The sequence below is a fragment of the Chrysemys picta genome, chromosome 22 (assembly GCF_011386835.1).
Source record: "Chrysemys picta bellii isolate R12L10 chromosome 22, ASM1138683v2, whole genome shotgun sequence".
Classification (NCBI taxonomy): domain Eukaryota; kingdom Metazoa; phylum Chordata; order Testudines; family Emydidae; genus Chrysemys; species Chrysemys picta.
The window spans coordinates 16,102,242-16,114,438 of NC_088812.1; the positions used below are offsets into that span (position 1 = coordinate 16,102,242).

A 12,197-nucleotide genomic window follows, 5' to 3' on the forward strand; every position below is an offset into this window, starting at 1 on the left:
GGCATTTACCAAGCATTTATTAAGAACTGACATCATGCGCTTAATTAAATGAATCACAAATACCTAGGCCAGAGTGCTAAGGGCAGGGGAGGAACGACAAAGGAGCACCGCGATCGCTTGGTAGCAGCTTGAGAAGCAGTTTTGGCAGTTTCGTTTGACTTGAAAAGGCTGTTTGGAGGCAACCCAGGTGGAGCTTTGTGCCAGTTCCACACAGCTCAGTGCATCTCCAGGGCACGTGTGGACTGCCCACAACCGCCATTCCTCCTACGTGATCAGCTGTGTCTGTTGAGTGTACATCCCAGACCCTGGTCTGTTGCACCAGATGTTGATGTTCTACTTGTCCGCGGGCTGGGGCTGAAATGTCCACCTCCAGAATCCAAGATAAGCATCCTCTTCCAACTTGTCCAAGATGTACTCAAGTCCCCACAGAGTCTTACTGGAGCTGCCTCAGGTCACAGGCAAAGGAAAGCTCTGGAATCATGTGCTAGCTGATATTCTCAAGAAGAATGCTACCATCTTTTCAGTAACCTCAGGTGCTACCCTCTTCTGGGCCTTCACAATGTCCCTTCTCTCAAAAGGACCCAGGAGAGGAAGAGAGGGAGTTGCTAGAGAGAAGCACAAAAGCTGAGTTCCTCTCTGGTGTAATGTCTACGCAGGACATGTGGGCGAGGCCAGCATCTGAACACCTGAACTCTGGTGAACTGTGTTATCATGGTAGTGCCTGCTGGAGGCTGTGGAGAAGGATACCATGGGCAGGAGTGGATGTGATGTCCCACCATCACTGGGAGACCTGCCAGGAGCTGATGGTGAGGAGGGGGCCTGAGATCCCTACAAATCTGTGCCCAGTCTCTCGATCTCATCCAGGAAGAAGTCCAAGTCCTGCTTGGTGACCACGGGATTTGTGACAACCTGGCGGAAGAAGTTGACCTTGCTGCCAAGGGGTTGGTAGCCCACCATCATGGACCCTTTCTTCGTCATCCGCTCCTTGATAGCTGGAGCCACCTAGGCGGAGCAGCACTTAGTGTCAGCATCAGTCAGTGGTGCATACGGCCACCCAATTAGCCAGCTGTGATATGAACCTGCAACCCTTCTCCTGGGCTGTAGAGTAGACCCCTCCAATGGCCAGCCCAACCCATCTAGCTAGCTCAGGGTTTTAGGCTTGTTGGTGACTGTCCCCTTTAAGGAGGAGCAGGGTCCAGTGCCCCTGTGATATGTCAGCCACCTTCCAGTTAGGCTTAAGAGAGGGCCCCATGAGCCAGGACAGGAATCAGACACTGGAGGTGTGAGGCGCCCCCGAGAGAGAGGAACAGTGATGAGCTAGCAGGTGTTGCTTGGGAAAGAGCTTCAGGCGACCCAGTGGAGAGAGCAGCATTGGGGAGGGAGCAGGAACAGGACTGTTGGTGAGGACCCTGATGGGTGGAAGGCCCAGGAAGTGGCCCCAAGGCAAAAGGGGAAGATCTAGCTTAGCCAGGAGAAGCTGAGCCTAGAAGCAAGAGGGTGGATGCCCCCGAGCAGGCGTGGGACTCCTTGGGAACAGCTGGGGAGCTCTTTGGGCAAAGCCTTGAGGGAAGGGCTGTGGGAAGGGTGGTCATTCCCAGGCAGGGAGACCTGGAACAGGCACAAAGGAAGTGGGGGCACAGTGCTGCTACTGAGTCTCCAGTGGGTGAGGCCCTGGGCTGGGGGAGGGGGAAAATGACTGTATGTGTTCACTATGGGAACTGGAGAAAGGTTCCAGTGCAAGGTTGCGGGGGAATCACAGCATGGGTGTATGTGAAGACATTCTGCCCCGAGGCAGACGGACTACATTCCTTTCAAGGAAAAGGGAAACTGAGGCTGGGCGCACCTATTGTGCTGTGGGTTGATGCTGGAAGGCGCTCCCAGCAGGGGTCACCATATAACACCTTGGATTTTGAAAGGTATCAATGGGATTTGGGTGCGGGACTCCCTAAGAGATTCCCTGGGTGCTGGATGTCCAACTGTGCCAAGCGGCTTTGAAAATCCCTCTCACGGATAATGCCTGGAACGCTGGTGTCTAAGTGTGACAAGAGACATCAACTGGGGCCAGTGGGACAAAGACCTAGGGCCTTGGATACAAAGAAACAGTGAAGTCAGTACATAGTAAGCTAGAGAAGCAGCCACAGCCTGGCCTGGCCAGCAGAGAGAAGGCTGGGTGCCACAGCCTGGGGGTTGGCAGGGGGACAGGCCAGACACACGCACACATTCTCTCTCTCCATGAGTCTGGATGGGTGTACTGGAGTTTACTACCATCTAGGGAGGCTGTATCTATCCATCAGAAAACAGGGGCTTCCCCCCACCCCACTCCCAGCATTCCCTGCACTCACCTTTCCCAGTCTCTCCCAGTAATCAGCACAGCCCTGCTTGCCCCGGAGGCTGGGCGGCACAAACCAGAAACACAGATTGATGAACTCGGGCTGGGGGAGGTAAAGGAGAAGGGGTCACCAGCACGGATCTCTGTAAGTAAACAACCCGAGTACCCCAAAACCTCAGCTAATGGAGGTGCAGCCTCTGGAGACTGGACAGGGCCCAAGCCTGCTCTCCCCTCGCTTATGGCTCTAGGAACACCCACGGGGATTGGATTTCATTGCTGGTCAATTCACGTAACAAGGATAAGTAGATGCTGCCCACCCACCCATCAGTAAGGGCTTTGGGAACTCATGATAAACTCTCCCCGATCCCTTGGAAAACGACAAGCTCCCGATGAGCCATGGTGTAGCAATGGCTCCAGATGGCCCATACCTCTATCACCAGCTGGAAACTTTCCCTTTTCTTTATCTCCTCAGTCAGGTACCTAGAGAGAATGAAGAGAACATCGTTGATCTTTTGTGGTGGGCATAAAGCAATAGTGGAGCTAGTGACACCATCCATGTGTAGGATCAGGGGCATCACTAGAGCACCTCTTGGGGTTAGGGGTACACCTGTATCCCCCACCCCTCACCTAGTGAACTCGAAGGCCCTGTCCACTCGCTTCTCCAGCCCCTCGGTCCCATTGGCCTTCCACATCAGCCACAGCTTGAGGCAGTCCACCTTGCGGCCACACTGGACGGTCTTGTCTCCCGTGTCGTAGGCCATGTTGTAGAACTTGTCGGTCTGGAAGAGGTAGGTGGCGTTGGCGCAGTGGCACCGCTGCAGCAGGCCCTGAAACGGGAGGGTCCAGCAAACACATCAGCATGTCCCGACAAGGGCCCCATGGGACGGTAGGGACAAAGCGTGCGCTAGGCAGGCCAGCAAGGGAGCACTGAGGGAGCTGGATTGGCTCTACATGTTCACAGAAACTCCACTTCCAACAATGCCCAGCAGTGGGCGCTGTGGGGAGCAGGGCAGGAGGGTTGGTCGTGGTGGGAGCTCCCAGCTACTCCAGTCCCAGCCTCTCCCAGCAGGGGGCGCTGTAGGGAATGGGGCAGGGCTATTGGCTGTGGGGGAGCTCCCTGTCACTTCATTTGCAGCCACTTCCAGCAGAATGCACTGTAGGGAATAGCACATAAGCTGCATTCATCACTGCAGGGGAGGGAACGGCGGCAAAGACCTACGGAGCTATCTCGAAGCAGGAAGGCAGAGCACTGCAAACCCGTCATCAGCATCTTGTGGGGGTTCCAAGCCACCGAATCCGCCCTGCAAGGGAAAGGGAGACTCAGTGAGACATTAACATTAGCTGGGCCAGGGAACAGGCTGGGGAGCGCAGGGCCGGCTGTGGGTGCACTGGGGCAGCGGACGGCTAGCTCCAGGAGGTGTATGGAATGGGATATTCACCAGCAGGAGCAGAGCTGAACACACTGATATTGACGTCACAATGTGCTAATTTCAGGGTCTTACGGGCACAGGCTGCCCGTGCTGGATCGGACAGGATCACGTGACGCAGGGAGAGATCATCTCCCGCTCTGGCTCAATACCTGTTCTCAGTGCGTCCTTGAAGTTCTTCACCCCGATGTAAAGTCCTGCGTAACCAGCCCCTCGCCTGATCTCAACGGCTCTGACGTCCACTACTACCATGAAGCTGCGAGCGCGACCGCTAACCCTGTCCCCCAGTTTGGGGACAGTACCCACCTCTCTATCCCACGCAGGAGATGTCTGTGTCTTCTGGAGAGCAGGGCGCTCCCACCCCATGCGGCCTGCCAAGGAGGAACAGGGAGAGACAGCAGCGCTTTGAGTTCAGTCAGCCAATGGGGAGCTACATGTGGCTAAACTCGCTGAGACTGGGGCATGCTGCACCCTCAGCCAAGGGGAACCCATTTTCAAGATGGTCCTTCTAGCTCAGCCTAGGGCCTCTTCTCTCACTGTGACATCTACGATCCCCTGCCTTTTGGCTGCTCTAAGGGGAGAGCCTGACCCTAAAGCCTCCTGCCTGGGTTTTGCATGAGGCCCAGCGCACGTGGAGAGAGGACGCTAGAGCTGGAGGAATGCAGCCGTTGGTTCCAACACCAAACTGGCCTGTATGAACTGGCAGGTGACTTCCAGGCTGGATGCACGAGAGATGGCAGGAAAAAAAACTACTGTCCAAGTGGCCCAGGGGGATGATGGGAAGGCCCTGGAAGACTAGCAGCCCCCAAGCAGTGCAGCCTCACTGCGGAGTGATAGCAGCAGATCAGTTGTGCTCACTTTGGCTTCAGCCAGTGCTCCAGTGGTGTTAGTAGCATCGCAGAACATGGGTGATGGTTTGTGTGTGTGGATAGAAGAGCGTTCACAGGATCCTTCACGCTACAACAGGAGTGAACTAGACAAGCCGTGTAGGGGTTAGGGATAGGGCTTGTCAATTACCAGCAATGCTGGGTCTGTTCAGCCAAGCTGTGGTAACCAAAGGTTCCCAGTGACCTCCTCATCTGCTCTCCTAGCCCCACTTCCCTTCCTGGACAGACATCACACGTGCCCAGGGACGGAGCCCTTCCTAAATCTCTAGCGCCCGAGGACACATCTCCCTGCCCCGCCCTCCTTGGGGACTCACGTCCACGTGAAACCAGGCCCCGTGGCGCTCGCATAGGTCTGCCACGTCCACCAGTGGGTCGAAGGCTCCCAGCACAGTGGTGCCGCAGGTGGCATTGACGAAGAAAGGACAGGCGCCCTGGAAAGGAAGAGGGGCAGTGGGTGGGGGGTGGCGTTACAGGGCGGGGGTGTTCCTAGCAGGCTGCTCCCTGCCCCATAGACCAGACCCCCTCACCCCACCTCAAACTCACCTCAGATTTTGCCTTGTTGATCTGTTTCTCCAGGTCTGCAGGGATCATTTTCCCCCTGAGGATGAGAGCACAAATTATCCCCAGGGGCAGACTCTGTGTAGGGAGCAGAGATGGATTCTTCTACCCAAGATAAGGCAGGTGGCTGAAGGGAAGCGTCTGTGGGAGCTGTTAGCTACCCTGCTCCCTGCTTAGGCCAGCAAGAGTCACTGATGGGACTCGTGGAGGAGTGATGTCTTGTGGGAGCTCCCAGCCACTGCAGTCCCAGCATGGGGGGAGGGATAGCTCAGTGGTTTGAGCATTGGCCTGTTAAACCCAGGGTTGTGAGTTCAATCCTTGAGGGGGCCACTTGGGGATTTGGGGCAAAATCAGTACTTGGTCCTGCTAGTGAAGGCAGGGGGCTGGACTCGATGACCTTTCAAGTTCCCTTCCAGTTCTAGGAGATGGGATATCTCCACTAATTATTATTATTATCCTCCAGATACAGAGCCTGAAGGAAATGGGGCATGTGCCTTGGGTGTTGGGGCGCATTCGGCTGCTCCAGTCCCAGCCTCTCCCAGAAGGGGGCGCTGGTTGCTGGGGCGCACCCAGCTCTCAGAAAGGAGAGCTGTAGAGAGCAGGGCAGAAGTCCTGGGCGCTGGGGTGCTTCCAGTGGCTGTCGTACCAGCCTCTCCCAGCTGTAGGGTGCTGTAGGAAGGGAAGGAGGCGCAGTCGAATAGAACCAGTGCCAGGTCTGGATAAAGGCCCCAAGCATTCCCACTGTGAGCTCTCACCTCTCATCCACTCCGACCAGGTAGATGTTGTCTGTGCCAATGCCCAGGAAAGCCGCCCCCTTCTGGACGGAGTAGTGGCACTGTGGGGGAAGGCGGAAGGGAGGGAATCAGTACAGACTCCTGCCAGGGTCCAGTCCCAAAGAAATCACAGGGCAGGAAGTGTCATTTAGTGAGGGGGTGTGGCAGCCCCCCCCCACACCCCTAGTTCCAGCACCTCTGCTGTATCGTGTATTCTGTGATTCTTTAGCCCTGCTGCGTTATTCCCATAGGGGGAACCCCTGCACGGGGGGGATGGAGAACTGATGCGCCTTAATTCTCCGACAGGGCCCCCCGTACTCTGGTAAGAGGCCCATTCAAAGGTGTGGACGGATTAGACAGATGTTGACGTTTATGGGATTTTTGGCCTTGTCCAAATTAGCAGGAAAATGCTACAGCAAGAAGCCATGGGTTGACATTCCTCGAACTGCAGCCTCCGTCCCGTTCCTCTCCTCCTCCCTCAGCACCTCTCAGGCATTTACAAGTGCAGGACGGACCGCTGCTCTGAGAGCCGGCTGAATCCAGGCCCTGGGCATCCTTCCCGGGGCGGAGAGCGACCCTCAGGCATTGCAACCCTTAACCCTCTGGTACACCCACTTGGCCTACCTCCATCCCACAATGCAATGCTTCCTGTTTGAAAAGGACCCCCGAAAGACCCCAGTCCCTGTGCTGGGCTGTGTGTATGGCACATCGGCCAAACTGGGGAGGGAGCTGTAGATGGCCTGGGTTAAGCCAAATGGCACAGACGCTGAGGGCAGAAGTGGGTCCTGCTCTGGGCCTTGCTGATCCGTGGCTCTGATGGGGTGACACTGCAGCACCCCATCCTTAAGGGAAGACCAAGCCCAGCCTCCCTCTTCTCATGCTCCTGTCATGGCTACTGAAGGGGAAGCCCCGGGTTGCACCTCTTGCGAAGTAAACACAGCCAGCCTTGGCAATGCCCAGATGCCCGTCTGCTTGCTGTCTGGGAAGCGCTGGTACCGCGCCACGTTCATGGCGTATATATTGGAGAGGGAGCCTCCTGTAGGGAAACAAACCCACTGAGATCAGTGCAAGCCTGTCGCCCACTCCCCATGTGCTGCGGGGCAGGAACAAGGACAGCTTTGGAGGGGAGGAAGGAGGCTTCAATCACTGCATCGAGAAGAAACTCGCCCTGGTGGAGTCCCCGCTACCACCAGCAGGGCACGGGAGGATGCTCACACTGCTGAGGCGAGGAAGTTGGCATCAGCAGGGCACTGTTGAGAGGAAGCTCACACTGGTGGAAGGAGGTTGTTATTGGCAGGGCACTGCTGGGAGGACACTCACACTGACCGAGCACTGCTGCGAGGAAGGCCCAGGTGGCACTGGTATATCACTGGAAGAGCGTCAGGTTCTAGGACTCAAAAAAGCAGAGCTTTTTTGCTGACTCACGTTAGTGCCGGGTGCCAGAACCATGCAGAGAGAGACAGAGGTATTTCTGCTGCCTCCTTCTGTAAGGGAGGTCCTATCCGGTCCAAGCCATGACATAAAAGGGGCTGGAGGGTCTCTCTGAGGCAGAGGGAACGAAGGGTAGAGATCGGGGGAGTCCTGCAGAGAAGCGCCCTAGGAAGAGCCAGGCACAGGAGAAAGCTTTGGCCACAGGTTATGTTCCGTTGTTGCTTTTTAAGTGAACCGTAAACTGCAGGGAGGGCTGAGTCTGGCTCTTGCCCTGTGTGTGTGCCAGGAAGGGCTGAGTCTGCCCCCTGCCCCCTATGTCAGCCAAGGATGCCAGCTGCTAACCCTGCTCACACACTTCTTTCAGGGATCTCCTAGCCCTGCAGGACTCCGGCAGTTCTGAGCTGTATGGTATAGAACCCAGATCCCGGGGAAACTGGTGCAGCTCAATCAATGTCAATGGAGCTACCACGATTGACGCCAGCTGAGGGTCTAGTCCTGCACCTTCGCTTTGGATCTGTCAGGGGGGACATAAACCAGACCAGCAATGGGGAAGGAAGGACCCAGCACCCCAATCCCAGCAGGAAACCCGGTTCATGAAAGGGCAGTGATGCCCTGGGTGCCCCTGGCTTGACCCTCCCTCTGGCAGTATATCAGCCTCACGCACCTGGGCAGAATATCCCGTCTCCACTCCCCCAGCCAATCAGCTCCCGCAGCTTCTTCAGCACCACCTCCTCCATCAGCACAAACACGGGGGCGATCTCATAGGTGTACCTGGGGGACACACAGACACACCTCAGTGAGGCACCCGGCCATTGCGGGAGGGGGTTTACCTGGAGCTGCACAGGAGATGGATAGCCCAGGAGGGAGTGAAACCTGCAGGGCGCTGGTCCATATTGCAGATTGCAGACCAGCTGGGCAGCGATGGGAGCTCTGATTCAAGAGTACCTGGGCGTGGGATAGCAGTGGGGGCTATGGGTCGGGATTATGGGGCATCAGCAGAGCTGTGTGTGGGAAGCCACACCCCCTCTACATCTAAAGAAGAGACACTGCAGCCTCAGGGCAAAAATGAGGCCCCAGAACTTTCCCCCCTTTGTGAATTTCACCCACCCCTCCCTGTCTTTTGGCAGCAAACAGCCCCGGCATTCTCTCTTTCCTGTGTCCTTAATCATCCTTGTGCCCCACCCTCAGCTAGATGCATTGCTTGCCTGGGCAGCTCCAGGCAAAGGGTGCTCAGAGACAGGGCAAGGACTTACTGGCTGGTGTTGAGCGTCTCTGTGATCATCCGTCCCACCAGGGCATGCGGATCCAGCCCCGAAAACAGCTGGTTAAAGAAACGAGGATGACCTGGGGGGGCGGGAGAGAGAGAGAGCCTTTAACACAGGGAAAGAGCAGGAAACAGAGCTTGTGTCCTCATTAAACCTGGGCTAGATCCAACATCAGTCACCAGCTTAGCCCTACACTGGGCAGCCCCCAGGACCTGTGAGTCCATAAATACAGCCCCTACAATTTGAGCTAAAGGAGAATCTCTGTGAGCTATAGCGGTTTCAAGGCCGTTACCCTCTTTGGACTGCAGCCGCTAGAGGGCGATAGCCACGTTCACCTGGCTGGGCTCCAGGGACATAGACACCCTAGTTGGTACGTCACAGCTGCAATGATATCCCTTACGGACGTAGTTCTGACCTAGCATTCAAGCCCTGCTCAGCAGAGGGCGAGCCTTGTTCTCCCTCTGACGCGCACACAGGCAGCTCTGAGCACAGCCAGCGGGAGGCGGGGGACCCCCTCCGAGGGCTGCACCAGGCCCAGCCGTCGGAGTCTCTCATCACCTACATGTTTTCACGCTGTAGTGGATGACGTCCCGGCAGTGCTCCAGCACCCTCTGCTGGGGCTCCCCACTGCTCCTCAGCTCCAGGTCCAGGATTTTCTGCAGGTCTTGGGGCTCCCTCCAGTCACAGACCTGAAGGGACAGAGACAATCCATCAGCGGCCTGCTGAGCTGGGAAAACAGCCCTTCCCTGGATGCTCCCTTCGCCAGGGGGCACAGGGCAAGCAGGGCCCACCTCAGCAGGGAGCCCCCGCCCAGCTGGGGGCAAGGCTGGTAGAAGATGTCTAGCTCGTGACCTCAGGAGCCTGTGCACATGTGTGAGGGGGGTTACTCCAGGCTGGGGGAAAGGAGTCAGGTCCTGTCTAAGCAGCAGCAGGGGGCAACTCAGTTCTATGCACTCTTCTCCCCACCGTTAGCGCCGGTACTTCCTCTCACCGTCCCTGGCAATGGAGGAGTCTGGAATGGTCACCCCCATGACCCCAGGGTAGCCGTCCAGCCTTTGCTCAGTGCCCAGGACTGCGCGTGTATTTCCCCTGGACTGAGCCCATAAACAGGAAAGGACGGGAGGGGAATGGGGTCCGAGCAGCACATCAGAGAGAGGCTCTCCCTGTGGCCGCAATCCCAGAACGTCTCCCTCCCGGGGCTCCCCAGGACCCTTGTGACAACACATGGAGCCCTTCCCCAGGCTCTTTCACACCACGGGGCCTCGTTTTTTCCCCTCTGCAAAGTGGGATTCTGCCGGCCTGCCTCCCAGAGCGAGGCCTCCAAGCTCAGCGCCCCAGCGTGTCCAGAGCTCTTGGAGATCCTCCCCTGGGAGAGGGGACAGCGGAACACAGTGCCAGTAGCAGTCAGGGGAACAGACAGCACATGCCGAGCAAAGTCACTCCTCTGCTTGCAATCTAAGGCACGAGCCCAGTACGGTGTGGATGGGCGCTGGCGTGCAGCCTGTGGTCGCTCTCCTCTTTAGGCACCGGTGCGGTCCATAACGACGTACCATGCTCCTTGAGCTGAGTGGCCAGGCCGAACTGCAGGCTATGAACTGCCGTCTCCAGGAGCTCCCCTTTAATATTAAAGCCGAGGGTGCGATCGGCACTGTTTTGTATACATGAGGTGGGGCCATAGGGCTCCTGGTCCAGCCCTTAGCCAGGTAGTCTGTGCCCGGCTGGCAGGGGATGGCCAGACAGTCTGTGCCTTGGTGGCAGGAAGTGGCCACCTGGTCTGTGCCTATATTGTAGGGGGTGACCAGGCAATCTGTGCCTGGGTGGTGGGGCAGTCTGTGCCCAAGTAGCAGGGGGTGGCTGTTCAGTCTATGCCCAGGCAGTAGGGGGCAACTTGTGCGTGGCTGCAGGGGGTGGCCTGTGACACTGGTTAAGGCCAGCTGGATCACCGCTCTGGTGGTGCCACGTTCCTGCCAATGGATTGGAAAAGCCGATGATCACCACCGCTCTGGGCAAAGGGCACCTGGAGACAGGGAGAGGGCCAATGATCACCATTGGCAGCAACTCGTCTTAGAAACAGACAGGAGCCCTTTGCAAAACACCTTTGCGGTAAGAGGGAAAACTCCCTCCCATGCTGAAGAGGGGCCACCACAGGCTACCCCATGGAAGGGGTGGAGCTTAGGCCAGCCACCCCTGCCCTCAGGAACCCCACCTTTTCTGCGACATCTGTCCCTTTCCTGACGGCTTCCTCCAGGATGATCTGGAAAGCTTCCTGCAGGAACTCTTCGCCGGCCGCCTTATCCAGGGCGGGGTGGGACAGGGGGTCTTCTGCCATCATCAGCCGTTTCCCCCGAGCATGCCCCTGTACATCAGAACACACCAGACGTCTGTGAATCTCTGTGGAGACCTACACTTTCCTGGGAGAGAAGCGTGAAGCCTGGGGAGCTCTGGACATCATACCTGCAGTACAGGAACCTTCCCTATTCGCAGCCTGCTCCGGCACCTTCCCTAGGGCAGTGGGAGTCACAGACCACCCTACCTGCAGCATAATCCCCAGAGGGGTGGGTGATATGGACCCCTCTAGAATGACCAGCCCTTGCTGTAGGACTTGGTCATCTGCAGACACCACCCAGCGCTGACCATTCATGTCCAGGCAACATGGCCAGCCCAGATGCCGGGCACGTCACCCAAAGGTATGGCTGCAGCCTTCCTCGTCACATGGGGAGGACATTCCTCCGCAGATCAGGGGCCACAAACTCTTGGTGGGTTATAGGCCAAGGAGCATGAGCTCAAAGCGCTAAGGGTCATTCCCCTCCCCCCAGAGCTTCAAAGTCCTCTGTAGGCCCTGCCTCTACAGTTTCCCTTTCTTCCTCCTCCTGCTGCCTGTGCACCTCCTAAGCCAGTATCCTCTTTCTCTTCTTCTTCACCCCCCCACCCCCGCTTCCCCTTATGCTTGGCTAATAATTGAAAAAATTGAACTGTGGTAGCATCTAGTCATGGCCCAGGACCCCACTGTGCTAGGCGCTGTACAAACAGGGCAACATGACGGTGTCCCCCCCAAAGAGCTCCCTGTCCAAGTACAAGACATGAGACGACAGGTGGATTCAGCCACACAGAGGGAGGACTACCAGGAGACAATGGGACAATAATGGTCAGCCTGGTAGGCAGTGATCTCAGCACCCCGGCTGCCTGCCTAGGACATTGTCTCCTTTCCTTCTGCGCCACGCAACCCCCATCTCTGCTGTGAAACCCTTCCTAAAAAACCCCTTCTACTGTGAGTGCTTTTCAGTGATAATCCGATGCCCACCCTATTCCATAACCTCTGTACCACGGAGTCACCCCTCTGCATCTCAGCGGCACTGCCTGTGCCCGATCCCGTCGGTCAGCCCTCGGGCCACAGTCCGATTCTTCCTTGCAGTTTTATGCCGTGCTGAGAACTCTTCCCGCCCACGACAAATAACTGTACTGAGCTCTCCCCCATTGAAGCCCATGCGCCCCCCAAACAACCACTCTGGAAAAAAGCCACCCAGTGT

The 12,197-nt window shown here is 57.0% G+C and overlaps 1 protein-coding gene across 7 annotated transcripts in view; it reads right to left on the bottom strand.

Moving 5' to 3' along the window:
- Positions 1-12,197, bottom strand: part of CSAD (cysteine sulfinic acid decarboxylase) — a 21,144-nt gene continuing 8,947 nt past the window's right edge. For 6 of the 7 annotated variants that reach the window (XM_065575997.1, XM_065575995.1, XM_065575992.1 and 3 more), the window contains 14 exons: positions 10,877-11,026; positions 9,233-9,359; positions 8,659-8,749; positions 8,070-8,176; positions 6,895-7,010; positions 5,957-6,036; positions 5,187-5,241; positions 4,958-5,074; positions 4,063-4,127; positions 3,549-3,630; positions 2,957-3,156; positions 2,758-2,809; positions 2,343-2,432; positions 1-1,002 (listed from right to left, as the gene is read on the bottom strand). In XM_065575997.1, the coding sequence (XP_065432069.1) occupies positions 829-1,002; positions 2,343-2,432; positions 2,758-2,809; positions 2,957-3,156; positions 3,549-3,630; positions 4,063-4,127; positions 4,958-5,074; positions 5,187-5,241; positions 5,957-6,036; positions 6,895-7,010; positions 8,070-8,176; positions 8,659-8,749; positions 9,233-9,359; positions 10,877-11,002 (1,482 nt within the window). In that variant the 5' untranslated portion in view covers positions 11,003-11,026 and the 3' untranslated portion in view covers positions 1-828. Of the gene's footprint in view, positions 1,003-2,342; positions 2,433-2,757; positions 2,810-2,956; positions 3,157-3,548; positions 3,631-4,062; positions 4,128-4,957; positions 5,075-5,186; positions 5,242-5,956; positions 6,037-6,894; positions 7,011-8,069; positions 8,177-8,658; positions 8,750-9,232; positions 9,360-10,876; positions 11,027-11,971; positions 12,196-12,197 lie in introns of those variants that run through there. The other variant, XM_065575993.1, reaches the window with a different exon arrangement.